The sequence below is a fragment of the Falco biarmicus genome, chromosome 4 (genome assembly GCF_023638135.1).
Source record: "Falco biarmicus isolate bFalBia1 chromosome 4, bFalBia1.pri, whole genome shotgun sequence".
Taxonomy (NCBI): Eukaryota; Metazoa; Chordata; class Aves; order Falconiformes; family Falconidae; genus Falco; species Falco biarmicus.
The window spans coordinates 1,757,378-1,778,358 of NC_079291.1; the positions used below are offsets into that span (position 1 = coordinate 1,757,378).

Below are 20,981 nucleotides of genomic sequence, written 5' to 3' on the forward strand. Positions count from 1 at the left end.
CGTGAAGCATGCTCCCAGGACTTTAGACAATAGCAGTGTCCACAGAACCGGTTGCTTCCCTTTCCACAGCCCATCACATTGGGTCTCCAACAGCTACTGTGGTAGCAAGGTGGCAAGGTGTTCCAGTGGAGAAGCCACATTAACGCTGGCTGCTCATCCACAGCTTGACCCACAGCTCGAGGTTCTAACAGAGCCTTGGTGTACACTCATCTTTATGGAAATGGTTTGTATTGCTTCCTACCTGGACCATAAATGATCTTGATTATTTCTTGATTCCACTGTAAATGGAAGGCTGGAACTGTACATGCCAGCTCTTCCTCTTTTTCCTTCATGAATCAGAAGCAAATAATCAAAGAGTAAATTAGCTCACAATGGCAAAGGCAGCAGTATTGGGGAAAGATCTTCCTTATCCTCTAGGTTTGTAAAAAACCTCATTTTGGCTGAAAGTTTCTTGCATGTCACTTACTTCAAAGGTTTTAGCCAACTCCTTAGCCAGCTCTTGTTTAATTACAATTCAATTTTCATTCCTAGGAGGCTGGCCTGAGTCTTAGCCTCTGATGATGTCTCACTTGCCAAAAGCCATTCTGAATCCATGTCGTAATGTGTCTTTTATACCAGCTCTACTCCATTCAGATCCAGTAGATAGATTTGCTTATCTCCCTTTTCAAGTGTACCTTTATTAATAAAACAATTATTCTGCTACAAGATCACATATTCTTCTGCCATAATCTGATTCTGATCATAGCTGATTTTATCTATAATCTAACTCCAGGAACAAAAGGGAATGGGCATAAAGGGCATGCTTAAATTCTGGAATGAAAATGCTTATTAGTCTTCTACCTATAAGGTGCATCACTGAAAAAATGGCATATGAAGAATCCATTGAAAATACATAACGGTTACACTAGAAATAAACCAAGCAGGAGAGGGAGGGAAAACGTCAGGAGAATACAGGACAGGAATATACTTTTTGCTAAGATGTACATATAGAAGACCTAGCTACAGCCCCCATTGCGATTCCAGCTCCTGAGAGTTACACAAACATTAATGCACACATTCAGGACATTTGCATTATTCCAACGGGACTTTTTCATTGCTGTGATCTTAAAATGTTCTAGCAATTAAGCCCAATAGAAAAAGAGCAATCACTGATACAAATACCAATTCTTAAAATGTCTGATCGAGTTTACATTTTAAATAGAAAACTACAGGCTCTCTTCACCATTTTTTCTGTAACTTCTGCCTTCATTGTTCTCTACAATAACTTTACCATAGTTTCCTGGAGTAAAAAGAAAATAATTATTTGATACTATATTTCAGCTTTAACTATTTTTTACTTAGTAAGACTGCAAAGTTGGTCTGTGTCTTTGGGAGCCTCTCTGCTAAATGAAAGATGGTTCAAACACGGAAAACAGCTAGAGATGGCTTAGAGGATACACCAACGTGACATAATTTGTATGTACTTCAGTCATGTCTTACGGAGCTTTTTCAGGTAATATTAATACATTGTTGTAATATATTGTTAGCTTTAATGCAGTAATGAATATACGGTATTCACAATTTGGGGAAAAAAAAATGCACTTTGGAGGGAAAGATGGGCCCAGATTAGGCCCATTTCCAAAAGTGAAAGGGTATAAACTATGGAGAAGGGCTGAGGAAGAGAGGAAAATAGGAGTGGCAGTAAGGTAAGTATAAGGTTGCTTATATTCTTATCTACGTATACAGATTAGAGGATTAATCAATTTGCTAAGGCAGCAGGTACACTAATCACAAAGCATATTGATTAGAATGCCACTTTCTAGCCATTACCATTAATAAGCTGTCTAAACATATAAGAGAGGAAAATCTTAATATGCATTTGAAAAGGAAAGAGCAATAAATATGCAAATTAATGTCAGAAGGATAGTCTACAGAGAGTGAATGGCATGGGAAAGAAACAAAGTTAATATTGCAGCAGCAACCTGTTTTTGCTTTTTTGGATTTTGAAAAATAATACAGAAAAATAATACCGCAGTACAGCAGGTTTTTACTCCTGCAATCCTGGGCTTTTATCTATCCCTTGAAATGGTGCTGAGAATATTATAACCCACAAATATGAGGACCATGTAAACACTGTTAAGGTTTGATTTTCATATGTCACCAAGGAGAAACAAGGTGCTTGATAATGTTTTGTGATATGTTTTTTACCACACACCTTGGGTAAGGGGGAAAAGTATCACAGAGTATTGTGAGATGCATGTCATGAAAGATGACGAAATACTTGAGGCCTTCAGGCAACAGGAATTAAGAATGTTATTAATAGTTGAGGAATCCTGTCAACGGAGGGTACGTTTATAATGGAGACAGATTTCTTAATACAATTTTGTGACCTCCAGGAGCAAATCTTCCTGTTATTACACCATTGACAGATTTCCCTTTCTCTCCCTAGTAAGCTCTAAATACCATATAAATTATATTTGTAAAGACATTACAGCTGTTCACTGCACATCTGTGAAAATAAAGGATTAATCACTGAGCAAATAGTGTAGTAATAAATGGCAGTAAATAGCTGCGGTACATTTGTTATGTGAAGTCCATTTCAGACCATCTGTTTTTGATCTTTTCAAGAGGAAATCTTCATGAGAAAATACCCACAGAAACTGACGAGGCGATTCTGCTTTAGCAGATAATACTTCTAGCAATAATTTTATTGGTGCTGCACAATAGATAGTCAATCTGTTCACTCAAAAGCTTACTCAAATATTTCAGAGCTGGTTTTTTTTTTTCTGCCTGTCCTCATTCAACATGGTATAATTTAGCAAAAGACTTTTGTCCATGGGATGGATTTCATAATCAAATAAATCAAATAATCAAAATCAAATCATTCTTGCAATGCAGCTGCTTCTGAATTCCCTGTGGGAACAGCCTTCTATTCAGTTCAACAATTGCCTAATTTTCTCTAATTTAAATTAACTCTCAGGTGAACGCTGATATTTTCCAGACCACCAAGAAAAAAACAACCAACTTTTCCAAAATGTTTCACAAGTCTCTGAAATAAGGGACTGTGAGCTAGTTGACATTAGAAAGTTTTATGATTCACTAGTTGACATGGTGTCAGCTGCCAACAGTTTTGTCTATCGACTTAAGTCTAGGCTACTAAGCCCTCTGAGCTATCGATACCTCTTTTTTTATTGGAGCAATGGATTTAAACGCTGAATTTTCCTACTTCTAATCCATGAAGAAAAAACCGGTTGAAACCCCGAAAGGAGCCAGGTAGCCTCTGACACACACAGGGAAAGCTGCAGGTGTGGGGGGACCGATGGGGAGCTGGAGCGGTGGTGGGATCAGCAGGCTGCCAGGACCCCACTTGTAACTATGTTTATTTTACAGTTGCAATGTTGCAAACAGAACCTTTCCCTACACTCAGTTGCAACATCTGACCTGTAACGCGTTGCTCAGTTTGTCGCGACAGGGACAATCCTGAAGGGACTGAACTAAGGTGAACAATAGGTTCTCCTGCGTACCTGCAACACTGCAGCTGTTGTGTGCCCTTACGGCTCACTGATGTCAACGTCCTTCAAGCATCCCCTTGCAGGAAGAGCCTGAGGTAACTCGCTATCACAGGCCAGTACCCACAGCGTGTTGTGTTTACGTGGCTGTCACGGTGGGAGTCTATACACCGCCCCAGCCACGAGCAGCCTGTGCAGCTGCGGGTTACGAGAGCGAGTATGGCTGGGGGTGAAGTGTCCCTGCACCAGACCCGAGGGACGGAGCTCATCTCCGCGGCCACCGCCCGCACTCACTGCCGTTAGAGGGCAGGCACGGTACCTTCCCTGCCACGTCCTGCTGCAGGCACTCTACTTATGGACGTCAGCGGGAACTGCCGGCCACGGCCACGCAGCTTTCCAGCTTCCCATGCGTTCCTGTTCGGAGCCCGACGGTGAACGTTTCCGGGCAGGCCCGCCAGGCCCGCAGTTACGTGCCGCCCTCCCGGCCCTCACGCAGCCCGCCTCGCTCCCCGGCAACGCGCTGTGGCTGTCCCCGCCGGCCTGGCGGCAGACCGAGGCCCTGAGGCCGGGCCTCCTCCTCCGAGCACGGCCCGCCCCGCCTGGCCTGGCCGCCCCGCCTGGCCCGGCCGCCCCGCCTCTCCCGGCCGCCCCGCCTCTCCCGCGCCCCGCCCCCGGCGGCCGAGGAGGTGGGCAGGGGGCGCGCGGCGGCGCGCTGGGCCGCGCCGGGCCGGGCCGGGGGAAGGGGCGTGGCTTCGGGCGGTGCGTCGCGGTGCGTCGCGAGGCGGGCGGAAGCGGAGCGAGCGGCGCCTGTCAGGCGGGCGCGGGCCGGGAGCGGAGGTAGCGGGCGGGTGCCGGGGGGGCTTTGCCACGGGGCTGCCGCGTCCTGCTGAGGCGCCGCGCCGGGCGGCACACGGGGGCGCGGCGCGGAGGAGCTGTGCCCCCCGGCTGGGGAGGGGGCGAGGAAGGGCCTCCGGCTGAGCGGGGTCGACGCGAGGGTGGCGGGGGCCCGGCAGCCCGTGTGGGGAGACGGGGCGGCCCCGCCGGGCGGGTGCGGGTGGAAGCGCCGGGCTCGGCCGCGGGGGGCGAAGGGGGAGGCGGGGGGCCGCAGCCTGGCTGCGCCTGCCGGCCGAACCCCGGGTTTCACCTCGCTTGAGCGCCCAGCTTTGAGCTCCCCCTCCCTCGGGCTCGCCCCCCGCTGCGGGGCAGGTTTATCCTCCTGCTGGCTTCGGCCGTGCTTCTGTGCAGCCGCCAGCCCCCGCTGCGCCCCCCGTGCCCGCGCTGCCCTTGCGCAGCGGGTCGTGCTGCGGGGCTGCCCGGGCGCTGCCTGCAGGTCGGTCCCCCGGGGTGCTGCTCCCTGAGCTCCGGTTACCGGCGGCAGCGCGGGTCTCCGGTGGCTGGTGGCGGGGCCACCGCAGAGCCCGCTGGCAGCTGCTCGGGTGCGGGGTGTGCCGCTGCCCGCCGCGGCTGAGCGTTCCCTTCGGCTGGGTAACCACCGCTGTGGTGCAGTGCCCTTGGGCGGGGAGGGAGCCCTGAAGGAAACAAGGGTTTGCTGGTTTCCTTCCTCGTGTGCAGTGGTCTTCCTGGCATAAACTATGACTGCAGTGACTCGGCAAGATTGATGCCTTGCTGGTAGTGTAAGGACTTAACTTTCGAAGAGGTAGAGCATGCATACAGGGATGTGATGGCACTTAGGAGGAGGAAATTTTCTTTGTTTGCTTAATTCCTGTTCAAGCAAAGGCAAGATCCTTAACAATGTTAGGTGAAGTGATCTATTGGCACTAACAACTTTGCATAAAAAAAGTTTTGTTTTGCTTTTTGGATATTATAATGTATAAAACTTCTTGACAGCAAGAGTTGTGGAATAATGCTTCCTTCTTACAGTACAATAAAACGGCTTTTATATGTAACATCTGATGATGTTTTAACTACCTTTTTGATCCTGCATTAAATTTATTTCGCTATATACTGTTATCTCTCCTTATTTCTATAGCACCGTTAATCATTCATTATTAATCAACTTTCTTTTCAGCTTCTTAATCTAACATGGTAGCATCCTGTAAATTCTCTTTCATGTGTCTTGTAACCTAAAAGATACTGACAACTAGAATGGAGCGTAGTTTTTGTGTTTCTGTACCACAAAGAAAAGCAGAAAGAATTTTTGTTCTGTCCTATGACATAATATGGAGTTTCTTAGTGCAGTGTAGGTCAGGTTAACAACTGGGGGCACAGGGGTTGTTGTTGTTTGGGGTTTTTTTGGTTGTTGTTTTGCCACCTCAGTGGGTGAATTGGGGGTTGCGGAAAGACACAGTTTTTCACTGTGAAAAGTGAGCTTTGTAGAAATTGTGACTTTTTTTTTTTCAACAGAACCTTCAGAGTATTAACATGCTGAGCGTGATGCATGTGATTTGTTCTAACTAAATGTGTTTATTTTGGAGCAAATGTCATGAATTGCATTCTCGCTCATGAGAATATTAAAGAAAGTAAACGATATGAAGAGGATAGTACTTTGTAAGTAGCATCTTATTCTAGTGTTGCAAGTGGAGCGATTGCAGTTTTAGATCAGATGTAGAAATTTATTGCTACCTTTGTTCCCGTTTTGACTGCTGGAGACTCCCATGTGTATAAAGCCTGAATTATTCTGGCCTCTTTTTGTTATTTTATGTGTTAGAATATATAATTTTTAATAATTCATTTTGGGTACTTGAGATCTCTAGAGGATTAAGTAATTATGCTGGAATTCCTTTGGTCTAGTAAATAGGTCTTTTTCCTAAAACTTTTACAGTTGGAAATAAAGCTCCTTACTCTTTTTTTTTTTTTTTTTTTTTTTTTTTAAGCTTGTGTAGTCTCTGCTTTTAGGGATTTTGTTTGGCTTTCAGCTTCTTGAAGGAGGCATTGGTATTAGTTAATCACATACTGTGATTTAGCGTGGGGATTGGACGTCATTTAACTGCTAAAAGTAAGATATTTTCCTGGGAGTTCATGATCACTTGTACGTTTTCCAAGAATAGTTAAGGGTGCTAGTGTTTGCATCTTGCCCAAACTGTAAGTAGGATAAATGCATGCTGTCAGCTTAAATTGTCAGCTGTGTAGTCAATGTATCTGAAGACTAGTAAGTGTCAAAAACAGTCATTAAATTGTTTGACTAGCTGTCAAAAATCTGTGGGGTTCGGGCATGCAAATGAATGTGTTTTGTCCTGATACAAGTTTACTGCTAAAATGTACTTCATATGGTATTTGTTATTTGACAAATTCTTTCACCTGTGATTGAAAACTTGTACCATTAGATGGGCTGGGTTTCCTCAACTAAGCATTATTAATAGTCTTCTAAATTTTCTTTTATGATTATCGACTTTACAAAAATTATTTGTGTTACCATTTGCCAATTTAAAAGGTTAATTTTGGATTGTTCAGAACTAAATAGGTACTTTGCCTATGTAAACCAGAGCTTAGACTAGAGGCCTAGACAAGAGGACTTAAAACTTACTCGACTGAAATTGGTCTCTTCAGTAATATCAAAGAAATAAGAGGCTGCCATGATATATATAATCCAGTTAAATCTTGGGTACCTTCTACTTAATTTTAACAATAAAACATGTTGCAGTGCATACCACTGTGCTGCTGTGCTTAACTACTTTCTGTCATAACCCTTACTATGCTAACATAAGCTGACAAGTCAATCTAGAAATAATAAAAAGATGTAGAAGAAGAGATCTTACCTGTCGTGAATGTTTCCTCCAGTGATATTTTCCTAAAATCTTCAACTGGATCAGCCTCCTGGGAAGGAGCATGAATTTGAGGCCCGGTCTGTATTGTCGTTTTGCCACGGAAACGTACTTTGCTGGGCACCTTGCACACGTCCATACTCAGTTTAAATTCTGCAGGTTTCTTCAAATAAAACCAGACTAAATTCTTCCTCTCTCCCCAGTGGTACAAGCTTTCATGTTAGCATTCTATGAGAATTGTGTTTGTGTGGATGCTGCACTGCGTCTACGTGTACAACCAGTTCTGCAGGACCGATCTCTCCAGCATTGCAACCATTGCTTTGTTAGTTGACTCCCCCCTCCCCTCCTCTTTTAGTTCTCTTTAATGACACCCCCCACTTCCTTTTAGTTCTCTTTGAAATGTTCAGTGCAAATCTCTCTTCTCAGTACCCTACATTTATCATCTTGCAGGTATGGCTCTCTGTAAAACTAGCTAAAATTAGCTAAACATTATCATCTCAGAGGGAAGTTTTGGAGGCCCGGGGGCTTTGGAAAGAGTGGTGCAAACACAGCTGTGGAATTTCACAAGGGAGTAGAGGTACTAGCTGGGACTTTGCAGGGGAGTACTTGTCATAGCCTAGTGTTCAAATGCAACGAAAAAATTGTGGCAATCTTACCAGGGAAATGGGAAGCTAAAAAGGTACCTTGTGCTCTGTCATAACTGCAGTTCTTACGAGCAAGGGTCCTACGTGTGACCTGACCGGCAGCAATAGAGCATAAAGAAAAATAGGGAAGTGTCCCAGATGGAACGAAGCTGAGATTTTGTTGGGTTCTGTTTTTTTAAGAAGCTGATACAGAGACATAGAAACATTTTGAGGCCCAGATGGATCCAGTGGGAGGAGGGGAACTTCAGCAAGTATAACATGCTGTCCCCATTGATATCTGCTTTCTTTAGTTTTCTTCACAACTCTTGCCAAGTCATTTCCCTTCTCAAAATCTTGAATCTTGGCTGACTGCCCACAGGCAAGGAACCTTCTGTTTTTAAATAGTTGGTTTATTTTAAAAGTATTCACTGGCAGTAGTAGGCAAAATATAGGAGGGAGGCACTGAAAAAAAGCCAGGATACTTTAAGGTATCAAAAAGTACTTAAGCAGTCTCCTTAGATGTAATGCAAATTAAAAGCAATTGTGGACAGAAAGTGTAAAATAAAAACAATGCAAATAGGACTACAATTAATTCAAATTAGAAGCAAGTTACCAGTATTTCTAAAATAGACAGGCAAAAGGTAGTCTGGTGTTTGGGCACTCAGATAATTTTATACCAGAGCCACTGTAAACTTGATGCGTGGGTTGTCAAGTCTAAAGCAGTATGTTTTTGCTTTCAACTCAAAGTCCAGCAACAAAACAAATAGGTTGTGAGCTGTTCTTAGAGGCCTGTAGGAAGGCTAAAACTGTTCCTGGTTTAAGGTACGTTTGAGGTTGTCCCAGCAGCTTGTAGGCAGTGACAACATCTGTCTGCTTGGTGAGCTGTGACTTTTGTTGGCCCAGAATACCCTTTGGCTGCATTGAGAGACAGGGACTGGTGGGAGCATGCAAGATTTTCGTTCTTTGTTGCAGCACTGTAGAAGAATAGGTATTCTTGATAGTTAGTTATCCGTTTTTTCTGTTCTCTTAAACCTCATGGCTTTCTATGATTTCACTATATCCATTAAAGGTATTCCCTGAAAGGCAGGTAGCAATAAGGCAAAGAGATAATATTTTTTTTTTTCCTAGTTCCTTGGTTAATTGCAAGTCTAGGTCGTGCAGGGACAGGGAATGAAGGAACATATGCTGTGGGATAAGGTATAAAGATAGATAGATGTCCTGGAAAAGACACCAAGCACTAGGCAGACTCCTTTGGCAGCGCATCCCAAAAGTGGTACAGAACCACTAAAACCTGTGGTCCAGCAGCTGTCATACCGATAGGGCAGCCTTTTATTTTGCTAGACGTATGCCTTCTTGCCTATCCTTAAGGTGGCAGCGTGTTGTATAGTGCTATTCTTTTTGCTTGAGCCTAGCAGGTAGTAATATAAATTCTCTCTTCTATTGACTGATCTATGATGCAGCCTCAAAAGACCCTCAAGTCTCATCAGCCCACGGATACAGCATTTTGATGTGCTTTGTTGTGTCAGGCATTGCTGAGGTTTTGTTGATAGGGTATCCTTCTTCTTTTTTCCATCTCTGCTGGTGACATTTTTCCGTTGAGCAAATTTTACAGCAATAATAATAGGAATACTTAACAAGCTGAGAGCTGATCTTGTCAAAAGACAGCTGCAACATGGTTTCACTTGTCTGGGGACATGCACTGCTGTTAATTGTTTGCTTCCAAGTATGATGTTCTGCTCTTTTATGGTTCTATGCAGCTGTCTGAATGAACCTGGGAACCAAAAGGTAGTGTTGGTCTGCCAGTCACCAGTACCTAGGTGCCGGTACAGGAAAATGGTTTTATTGACATCTTGTCAAGAACTCATGTGCTGTTAAAGATACGAGGATTGTGGTTCTTCCTTGGGCACCAGTTTAAAATATGAATTATGTGGGTAAGATGATTTATTAAACGGTGTTATGTCTAGGAATAGAGAACTGAAGTTTGTGTATTGCGAGGAGTTATGGTCCTATGTAACAGGATACGCTTTCCTTCTTTGGGCACCTCTTTGTCAGCTGCACCTCATGCCAATTTTTCTCCTACTGCTAAACCAACCAACAGTCATCTAAGACTGCAAATTACCAGAATGCAGACATCATTTTTGGTGTTCCAAAAAGTCTCAGCATGTAACTTTTGGGCTTCTTGGTGCTTATTTCATTGCCCCTGTCTTCAAAGATTAAATTGGTCAGTGAAAAATTGGTCAGTGGAAACATTCTATGCGTTTTTGTGTGTCAGTCATTCTTTAGACTTCCCATATTCATTGCTGCACAGCGACTGTGCTAGCAGGCTTCCAAATAACATAGAACTAGCCTTTCTGCTCTTGGAATGGTAAGCACAATGTCTGCCAGCTGAGTAATGGTGATGCTCAAAGTTTTCTGTTGGAAAACAAAAGATTTTGGAGGATGCAGAGGTAAATGGGCTGGGTGGAGCACACTCTAAATAGATAAAAATAAGGAAACTGGTAGGATACAGTTGATAGAACAGTGGAAATATTCTCTGGTGCCCTGTGATTTTTGTCTTCCTGAAACATTTGTTGGCTATTGTAGAGGTGTATCATCACGTCTGTTTACAGCACAGCTTATTGTTTACTAATACTGTACCCTCACTGTACTCAGAGTTGTTTCTCATATAGACATAATTTTAATATGTTGATTTAAAATCCTTAATAACTTCATAAATTTGTTAGGCTACCACTGAGATTGTAATAAATTCCTATTTCATACTGTACAATTATTTAATAGTAATTATTACTGTCAGCTTTTATTTATCCTGTCCTAATTTCTGTCTGCTGTCTGTTGCATGACAAGTTTTTTTACCCCTCCTTCTTCTGTCTGTAGTTGGATGCAGTCTCCTATGACTGTATCTGGCTTTTTCTTTTTTTAAGTCTCTGTCTTGATAAATCACTTCTTGTGTTTATACGGTTAGTAATAACAACTCATTGCAAAGCTAGACTTGCTTTTGAATTTCCTCTATTGTGGTGTTGATGATAATTTGGCAGTGATCATAATTTGGCAGATAAGTATTATGGTAGTAAGTAATAGATGGATTAAAATTCCTGTTTATCAAGGCTGCTTTCTTAATATAGTAGTTCATTAGAGACCTATATAGGTCTCTAGGGTATCTCTGAAGAACAACTACCTGAGTATTCGCCATTCTAGTTTTCAAAATGTATAACCAAAGAGGTGAATTTATGGGACTATATATTAACAATACTATTTTCAGTGCATTTTTCTTGACTTTATCCTTCAAGTCTTTTTGATCCTTGAACAGAATGGGATTCTCAGGCTTCAGCTTTCTTTATTCTTCGCCTCTTGTTGATTCTGTTTTGTTAGTTTTTTGCTAAAGCTGCTTACTAGTAACTACCAAAAATACCGGATGGGCCTGCTGCTTTCTTTTCCTCTTACAAATAATCATCTTCATCTGTCCTATACATTTTTCAAAACTAGAAGGTACACACCATGTTTGCAGCACAGTTGTAAATTTACCAGGCTGGTGCTGATAACCACTTCTAGTGGTTTAGGAAGGCTGAGATCTCTCGGGTGGAATAGAAAAATGATGACAAATATGTAGTGGTCTTTCATGAGGTGACTTGACTAGAAGAACTGACGGTGCTGTAGGGTGTGTTGTAATCTTTTAAGGATTTGAGTAAGCCTTGTTTTCACGATACCCCAGGGTTGTTTCAGAGGGTGTATGAGGCATTCCTTTGCCTTACAGACTGTTGCATTTTTTGTGTTCTACGTGAATATAATCTCTGGGTTTTGCTGGGAATAAGTAAAGCAGAATCTGAGGAAGACTTTGCAACAAAATTCAAGTATGGTGTTTTCTAAGTGTGGGCTGGTTTCTGTGGAGAAGGGTCAGTATTCAGACTGAAGTCCAATGCTAATGTTTAAGTAGCATCAGAGATCCTGGAACTTTGCTTTATTATAGAAAATATAGTAATGGATTTTCTCTTGCCTTTTCTTTGGCCCTTATTCCTTTTGTTTCATGCACTCAATTAATATAATTTAGATATGACTGATATTGGAACACAGCTCCAGAGGATAGAGACATTATTTTGTTTTGGAGAGGATGAGTGCCTTAGTTCACTGCCAGACACGTCTGTCAGTGTTTGTGGTGGTACCGCTGGACAATCCTAAATCCATGTTGGCAGTCTTTAGCAATACGTTTCTTAAACAACCAGCACTGGCAACAGCGAAGAAAACCAAACTCTTTATATGTCTGTGAAGGGCAAACCTAGTTTCAGATCCTCTCTTCAGGAATTGCTTGTAGTTCCAAGTTCTAATGTTGCCCCTGGCTTGGGCTTGTCATTTTCAGAATAATTTAGATATGCATGTTGATTTTTAAAGAACTTTGGAAAATGGCCACTTGAATTGGTCACTTCAGGCTGCCTATTGAAGGGATTATCTGGAAGATACTCTCTTCTTGGTACGTTCTTGGATTGCCACTTTGCCTGCGCATTTGGGTCAGGGGTTTTGTTTGATTTTTGTTTGTTTATTGTTAGGTTTTTTTGGCTGTTCTTATTTTTTGGGGGTTTGTTGGTGGTGGTGTTTGTCATGGCGTTTTTTTGGTTTTGTTTGTTTTCCTTGGTTCGGTTTTTGTTTTTTCCTTTCCCTCCTCAGATTTTCAAATTTTGTCCCGGCTGTACTCCTTCATCTTCATGGTCCTCTTCCTTTTGTCTCGGCCTCTGTGGTTAGGAATGGTAGGAATTCCAACAAGGCATAGCTCTGATGTGCCCTTTTTCCCTGTTGCTTTCTGCAGTGCTTTGCCCTCCTTTGCCATAAAAGCCCTTTAGCTGGGGTTGAAGAGTGGTTGCCCTGGGTTCCTACTTGGGCGAAGTCAGTGTAAAGAAGAAAGTCTCGGCTTCCTTTTTCCCCTGCTCAGGGAGCAGTGAGTAAGCAGGAGTTGAGACAATGAGGGAGAAGAAAGAGACAGTCACAAGAGACAGTGTTTCTTATATCTATGCTGTTATCTCACAGGATATTACTTCTGAATTACTGAAAAGAAAGGTCCATTTTGAGGACAGGTTTTGTTTAAACTATAATGTTCTTGTAGAGAAGTGCTGACCCTTCAGGGCAGCAAGAGGTAAAAGAGTATTCCAATTCATCCATCTTACTTATTGTGCTATTTTTCTCCCTAATAAGTACACCTTCTGCTCTGATACCCTTTTTTCCTGCTTGCAAATCACATGGGTATAAGCTTGCTTTTTGTGTTTATTTGTTTGTTACTGCGCACCATGTAATGCAGGAATGGTCTTGCATGGAGTGTGTTACGGGTCACTAGAAGTGCACATTTCAGGAAGGAGGAGGAGACCGTGTCTCTAGAACTTTGAAATTACGCTGGAATTCATTAAGGGAGAATGGCCTCTAAAAATGCATAGGAAAAGTGACAAGTGCATATAGTTCCCTTCACTTTGGTATACCTTACTCCCAGTTCCGTTGCCGAGTGTTAGTATTTGGGTGTTATGCCATTTGCCCAGCAGGTTAAGTCCTTGATTTCCATTAGTTTCAATAGTCAGCGTGTGCACTGTGCATCAAAGATACGTGGCAGAGACCCAGCCTGCAATTCTTACTGCTCCTTGGCAGGAGTTTATTCAATCTGTTCCTCTTGGCTGGGACTCTTATCCTGGCTTGTGGTCTTATTTACAGTGTGATGGCAGAGTTATTTCCACTCCAAAGCTCTGTAGTGATACTGTCTAAATGCTTCAGGATGAGATACAGCTGGAGATCTGTGGAGAACTGAACCAAAATTCTGCAAGAGCTATCTGTTATTTTCAGACTTTTTTTAAAAAAAGTAATGGGGTTGAAACTTGTCTCTCCTGGAGAGGTACTATTTGGTCTTCTGAGCCATCATGTGAATACCCTACTCCTGGACCTCAAATGTAACTATTTTTCAATATATTTGACTATTCAGGGATTATGTAGATGCATGATGATGTAGGTGCAGTTTATGCTTTAAAGTCTGAGTGCAGAGCCATGGATTTGGCAAAGAACTAGGGAAAAGAAGTTCTGGTTAGCTCATGTTTAGGGGGGATCTGTTTCAGGAGATCTTTAACCCCACAATTCCAAATACTCGCACTGATACTGTAGAATGTACGTTTTTATTGTTTTCTCTCTTATTTTACGTACTCAAGATAAATTTGCGTCTTAAAGACAGTTTTGGGGGGTAGGCACACTGAACAAATTACATCCCACTGGATTTACAGTGGCGTTTCAAAGTATTGCATGTTGGCTATCTGTCCATGTGCATGCTCATATCCCATAATTTAGGTGAAGTAAACTATTCCTCGTCAGTGACTTGTGATTGCCACCCACATTAGTACACCAAACAGTGAAAGTAAGATTTTATGTACTGGCAGTTACTAGAAAGAATTTTACACACGACAGCTTGTTACTTTACAGCAATTTTGGTGTCCAAGTCCTAATATTGCCCCTGCCTTGGGTGGATCATGTTGAGGATAATTTAGATATGCATGTTGATTTTAGAACACCTCAAAAATTTGCCACTTGAATCGGTCATATTGGCCTGCCTATTGAGAGGATTATCTCAAGAGTGAAGGTGAAGATAAGGGACAAGCACAAGCTGGAACCCAGCTGGCAGTAACGCCTGTGTTTGCAGCAGACGGTGGCACGTTGGCATAAGGCCAGTTGAACTGGCCCGCAGAGGCAATGTAAAATACCGTGGAGGTGGAGTTATGTTTAGATGAGTACTTAGCAAGATAAGAAATTCAGTCTCAATATTCTAACAATGGAGGCCTGACTACTACTATAGAAAGTGTGGTGAGGAACTCTGTTAAATGTGTCACTTCAGTCTAGAAGCTCCCTCTCAAAAAAGTATTGAATAATTGGAGACATTTCAGAGGTGGCTGAAACATGAGAAATATGAGGTATCCATATGTAAAGAGACTGAAAAGATTGGATTAATTTGAGGGGGGAAAAATAAGAGAATGATACATATGTAAATATATATATACACACATATATGATGAATCTGGAACATCTGCTGTCACTGTCTTATAACACAAGAAGTGGGACACATTTCAGGGAGATTCCTACCAAGTGTTTTTTAAAAAGTATGTTTTAACCCATTATTGGGCATTCAAATGTATGCATTTATAATAAAATGGAAATGGATTCTGTGTTGTTCCCTAACTATTGCTTCAAGTTAGGTTGAAAAATTTATTTCTGTTTTAAAAGCATGTGGCTTGAGGCCCTCAACTTGAACCACTCCATGTGAAAATGAAGGTTCCTTTAGCCCTGCACTTTGTTTTGTTTTTTTGCCCCCAATACAGAGCTACTGAAGATGTCTGACTTGTATTACTTCAAATTATCTGGACATTTGCTGTTTAACTGCTGAAGCTTTCCTACCACTTGTTTCTCTCATGAAGCCTTAATCTATTGAGGGATCAGAATTGCCTGCTATGGTAAGACATTTTTACAGTGGTAGTAAAATGCTAAAAGTGGATGCAATGTGCCAGTTAATTTTGGTTTTATTTCTTTACTTATTAGCAAGACACCAGAACAACAAAAAATCTTAATGCTGTGTAAAATCAGAAGAGGATGATGCCCAACTTCTAAGTAATCAGCCAAGAAATTGTTCTGCATTTTATCTGTTTATACTTGCCCTATGCTTCTAAGTGAGGAGTAAGAATCAAGTGAATAATTTCACAAGATCCTTTTCTTGTGTGTAGATGTATGTGTAAAACTCATCAGAATGTTGTGTATAAGTGTTTTACAAGTCTCTTCTAGATATTGCATTTTGTTTGAAATGCATTTGGATTTAATGTCCGTTCAAATTACAATATTTAAAATATTTAAGGTGATTCATAGAAGCATAGAAGTTTTGATTTTTGGAGAATAAAAATTGGTAAAAGAGGAGGAAACCTTGTCAATAACATGAGATAGAAAGATGACTGCACTTCTCACCAGATACAAATCCACAACTGCATGCTAGATTATGCAATAATACTGCATTTGGAAACTGGTATTTGTCCTTGACCTCAACGACTGTAGCAGTTCTTAATAACAAAGTCATATTTTACAAATTTCAGGAATCAAGACCAACTACAACATGAGAAGATGTATTCAAGATGATCCAGCCAGGAAGATTTTTCACTTCATAGAAATCTTATTTTTGTTTAATATGTAATATAATTTGACAAAGCCAAGTTCAATTACTTATATTAAAATTAAAGCACACCTCTTGCCTTCATCAGAAATGTTTCTAACGTTTTCAAGAAAAAATATGTCCCAGAAACTGAGCATGTTTTTACTAGTTTTTGGCATCATTTGGGGTTTGATGTTGCTACGCTACACTTTTCAGTATCCAAGACGCCAAAGCAGTGCTGAGTTGCGTGGACAGATATTAGATCTAAGTAAAAGATATGTCAAAGCACTGGCAGAAGAAAATAAGAATTTAATGAATGGTGGAGGTGCAGCATCTATGGCAGGATATGGTAAGAGGAAAAAATCCATACTAGTTATTTCAGTATCTTTTCCTGAAAACTCTATAAAGTTACACTTTTTTTTTCTTCTTTTAAGTAATATATATTGCTCTTCAAGGGAAAAAAACTCTCTGTATTTGATTTTTGTTTATTCACTGAAGTTGAAGATTAAGAAGTGGTGCAAAATCAAGCTTGAGACATGAGACTTTTATTTTCCAGAAATTTTGTAGATATCTCCATGTGTATGACTACTGTTACTTACAGGATTAACAGTAACATTTTGCTTTTTCTGAATTTTAAGCTATTGAGGAATCAGCACGTGCTTTATATGGGGACCAAGTTTTAGATTAAGTCATTTCAACATTCCAGATTCTGCTTGTGCCTCATTGCTAACTTTCTGCTTTTATTTCTTAATTTTTCTTCTCTTTAAGTAGTAAAAAAGCAGCAGAAAGCAACATACTAGTTGAGTTTGCAGTTTTGAGACTGCAAGGCAATTATTAATTTAGTTGAATCTCCCCTTGGGTTAGAAGTAGCCGCTAGAGATAAGGTCCCTTGTCTCTAGAGCTTTCGTACTTGTTGCATCGTACCCATCTGATTTACCTGTTAACTTGATGAATATGTGACCGGTATTCACTGTCTTCTGAAATACAGGAAACATAGTTTTGAGATCTTTTTAGAAAAACTATAAAAATGTCTTAATTTTAACTCTGGTCCCTCATAGCTTCTCTCGAGGGAAGGCTGTAATGAGCTCTAGCTAAGCCCTTGCAGGTTAGGTTTGAGGAAACTACCTGTTCTGTCATAAAGGAAAAAACATATCTGTGAAATTTTTTCTTTTTGTGAAAAAAGGCTTAAAAAGAAATACTTAATATATATATATGTATGTACAAATGTATATTTAGGTACTTTGATCCCATTCTTAAGGAATCCTTAAAAAGGTGCGCTCTGCCAGTTGTAGGATGCTCTTTATAGGCACTCTGGTCAGAGTACAAACAGCAAAAATGCATCTGAACGCTTTTTGCTGCTGCTCAGGAACAAGGAGGCAAATCTGTGGTGACAAGATAAGCAGGAGACAACCCAAGAGGAGAACAGCATCAAAATGGCTCAGCCTTTAATTCTTTCATTCATTAAGTTAACATTTTTATAAGAGACTGCTTTTTCTTTTCTTCTCCCTTTCCCTCCCACTTTTTTTTTTTTTTTGCCTTCAAGGATTTTCTGCCTTTACTGTGTAATTACTTCTCTGTGTGATTTGTTTTAAAAAAACCTTCTGTACTGCAGCTTTCTACTGCTATATAGGTCTTACAGTGTATTTCCAAATGAGATTTGCCTTCTGAGGTTGTTTCTGAAGTTTAATTTTAAAAAAATGAAGTCCACTGTTGATTTGCATGCTGATCATCAGACGTACAACTTGAGTAGGCATTTCCTTCCCCGGCTGTTGAGCACAGGATGGTACTGCAGAGTGCTCAAACTGGAAAGCAGTTTTTTTGGGTTTGGTGGGGTTTTTTTGGTTTGTTTCGGTCATGTCATCCCCCCTGTAGCCCCCCCCCCCCCCCCCCCCCCCCCAAGGTGATATCACTAAACAAGAACTAGTTAAATTTAGAGGGAGGGACTGACCTGAGACTTTTTAAAGAATTACTAAATTTACTACAGATGTTTTAATTTTATCTGGGTTACTCTTCTTTTTTCACTTTAATATCTGTGTTTTTCCTTTCCAGTTTTTCCTGTTAGTTAAGAACTGATTTGGGGTATATATGTGTGTGTGTGTGTGTGTGTGTGTCAAGGGTAAGAAAAGGGGACTGTGTGTGTCTGCCTGTGTTGGGGGGAACTTAACGCCTTGTAAAACTTGGTAAGTTTGTTCGTTTTTTCCAAGAATGAGAGAAGGTGGTGATATGAACATTGACAACAGTGTAATTAGCTTTTGCTGAAAGGTTGTTACCATTTTTATGTTCCAAAATAGGGGGTTTTTTTCTGTTTTTCCTCTTGTTTTTCAATCAGTATAGGCTTAAACGTATGGAATTTTTTTTCATACTTTATAGCTTGTGTAAGAAGTGGTAAGATACTTTCTCATAAAACTGCTACTTAGAGGAAAGCTGTTAAGGACAACCTTTTTTAATGAGGGAAAGTATTTAAAAATATTCTGTTGCTGTCCAAGGCTAAAAGGTGTCATAGCTGGGTATTGTAGTGCTGTTGTCTGGATGAAATGTGAAATACTGCCTTTAAATAGTCATTAGTCTAATGCTCCAACTAGTGGTTTTGTTCTTACACTTGAATATTTAATTGGCTTCCTTCACAGTTCACTATTATGGTGGTATCTTCCTTGCCTAAAATAACAGAGAAATGGTATTAAAGAAAAATCAAGCAGCTGTTTAATTGCACACTTAATCTGCATTCTTTCCCAAAGAGTATAGTAGGAAGGACAGCAAGTCTTTAAGATGTGAATATGTTGAAATAGCAGTTCTTTTTCACCACACATAGTAAATAATATGATTTTGTTTTTTCCATTATCTTCAGCTGATCTTAAGAGGACAATTGCTGTTCTTCTGGATGACATCTTACAACGCCTGGTGAAATTGGAAAACAAAGTTGATTACATCGTTGTGAATGGCTCAGCAACAAATGCCACTAATGGAACTAGCAATCAGGTGCCAGTAACTTCAAATAAACGTGTAAAATCAGCAAGCAACACTAGATAGCAAACAGGGCCACTTTGCCTTGCTGCATCTATGATGGGTAATATTTAAAACAAGCTTTTTATCTCTGGCTAGGGCAAAGCAGTAGCTGACTGTAAAAGAAGCGTAAACTATTATACTGTATGCTGGCTCTATGTAGGCCTAACTTATGTGCATAGGTTCTCAAAGCATTATTTCATTGCCTTTGAACAGTACTTCTGAAGTGATCTTTGTTGTCTTTAAAGATATTTTGATATCATGATTTGATGTAGTATGCCATTGGATAATAACAATATACAGAAAGCAATGAGGAACTTATAGGTAGGTTTCTAAATATATTTAAGTATAAATACAACATATCATTTGGATAGGTGAGCAGTATTGTAGCTTATTCATTTTTTGTGATCTGCATTAAGCCAATGTAACTGAGGATAACACATTGTTAAATAGATGTTAGAAAATGTGTATACTTATAATATTTTGTTACTCCTTTACTAAAACAATATTGAGGATAGCATTGGCAGTAATATTTTAAAATTGTGACCCAAAGAATGTCTTTATTTGCACTATCTGGCAGAATAGCTAGAGAGAATTTACTGTATATTTAAGAAAATTAATTATAATAGGAAGATATCCTAGGTAGTAACACTGTCCAGGTATATCTTTACGCTGGAGTTAGGGCAGTTAGATTATCAAAAGCAAATCATAATCTGTGATATCTTAGAAGATTATTTCTTACAAAGATATTTAAGTGTATGTATTTTGTAATTGCAGATAAAATTATTTAAGTGATGGAAATATGTTTTGGATATGTGAATACTGTTTATTTTTATTCATTGCGGTTTCTTTTTAACTTTTTAGTACCTTGCAATTTGTGATGAGCATAGCACACCATCTCCCTGATTTCCTTTTTTGATTAGGAGGAAAAGCAATTAAGGGAAACAAGGCATCTCTGCATTTAACAGAGATACATGTACTAAGGGTATCTTACCATGGAATATGTGAGAGCTAAGGTAATGTTTGCCTTATGTGTAAGTTAGCCTTACAGCAAAGTAAACTGCAGTGTGGGTGCACTGTATTTCAAAATGTTACGGAAGTCATATTAAAGAGAAAGTGCCACAGAGCCTGTTGTTTTGTGTTGGTTTTTGTTTGTTTTTAAATGTACTGAATATTTGAGGGGGGGGCTTGGGGTGGGGGGGGCTTTATGTTCAGGGACTTTTGCCAAAAGTGTTCTTTGAGTGGGTTTTTGGGAGGTGCTGGATGATATACTATCCAGAGTTTTGTGTTCTTTCTTCTATTTCCCTGCTGACATGCTGATATTCTGGACTGTTCTAAAGGAAAATACACTTACAACCTTAGTTCATATGCAGATGATTGTTTTCTGTCACATTTTGTGTAAACATGTACTCACTTCAATGCAGAAAGAGGAAAGGAAAATAAATTTTTAATTGTGCTTGTAAAGGCTCCTTTTTTTTTTTTTTTAACAGTCTTGTCATTCCTGCTACATGTGCTCTAGATGTTTCTGGACTGGAAAAAATGTACATCTCTGAAGTTTAGTAGTAGTGTCTCTGGTATTCTTCCTGCATGATCACTTGAGTTGCTTTGCTTTTGAAATTATAATGCCCTGAAATTTTCCTAAAGTTAGAGGTAAGGGGAGAAAGAAATGAAGAGAAAATAAAATTACTGGTTTAGATCTTTAATGGTGGGGACTTCACTGTTTAATCTAGGAGTGAAGACAGATGCATAATTTCTTTTTAATCTGTAAGTCTCTATTGACAATGTGAAGATAGGTTTTTGTATCACATAGCTACCTATCTATGATTTTTATTCCCTGGGTACTTGCTTGGTACTGATGACAAACAACCTAAGCAGGAATGTGAACCAGTTCAAGGAACTGATACAGTTAACAGAACACAGACGTACTGACCCTGAAGAGTCTGTCAGAACACAGATGCAGTGATGCTGAAGAGTTAATGTTGTGGAACTGGGGTAAGAAAAACATTTG

At 40.4% G+C, this 20,981-nt stretch overlaps 1 protein-coding gene across 2 annotated transcripts; it reads left to right on the top strand.

Annotated features, from left to right (window-relative positions):
* The first annotated feature begins 4,167 nt into the window (after positions 1–4,167).
* On the top strand, positions 4,168–20,099 carry CCDC126 (coiled-coil domain containing 126). Of its 2 annotated transcripts, none has more exons than XM_056336499.1 (4): positions 4,168–4,325; positions 15,159–15,290; positions 15,918–16,322; positions 18,819–20,099. In XM_056336499.1, the coding sequence occupies exons 3-4, from the start codon at positions 16,085–16,087 to the stop codon at positions 18,998–19,000; spliced, it is 420 nt and encodes a 139-aa protein (XP_056192474.1). In that variant the 5' UTR covers positions 4,168–4,325; positions 15,159–15,290; positions 15,918–16,084; the 3' UTR covers positions 19,001–20,099. The 2 variants fall into 2 exon arrangements, with proteins under 2 accessions (XP_056192474.1, XP_056192475.1); XM_056336500.1 differs by lacking the exon at positions 4,168–4,325 and adding an exon at positions 9,618–13,748.
* The last annotated feature ends 882 nt before the right edge of the window (positions 20,100–20,981 follow it).

Coding starts and splice junctions, on each gene's coding strand:
- CCDC126 (XM_056336499.1), top strand. CDS start 16,085: ATGTTTCTAACGTTTTCAAGAAAAAATATGTCCCAGAAACTGAGCATG. Junction 16,323..18,818: donor AGCATCTATGGCAGGATATG/GTAAGAGGAAAA, acceptor CATTATCTTCAG/CTGATCTTAAGAGGACAATT.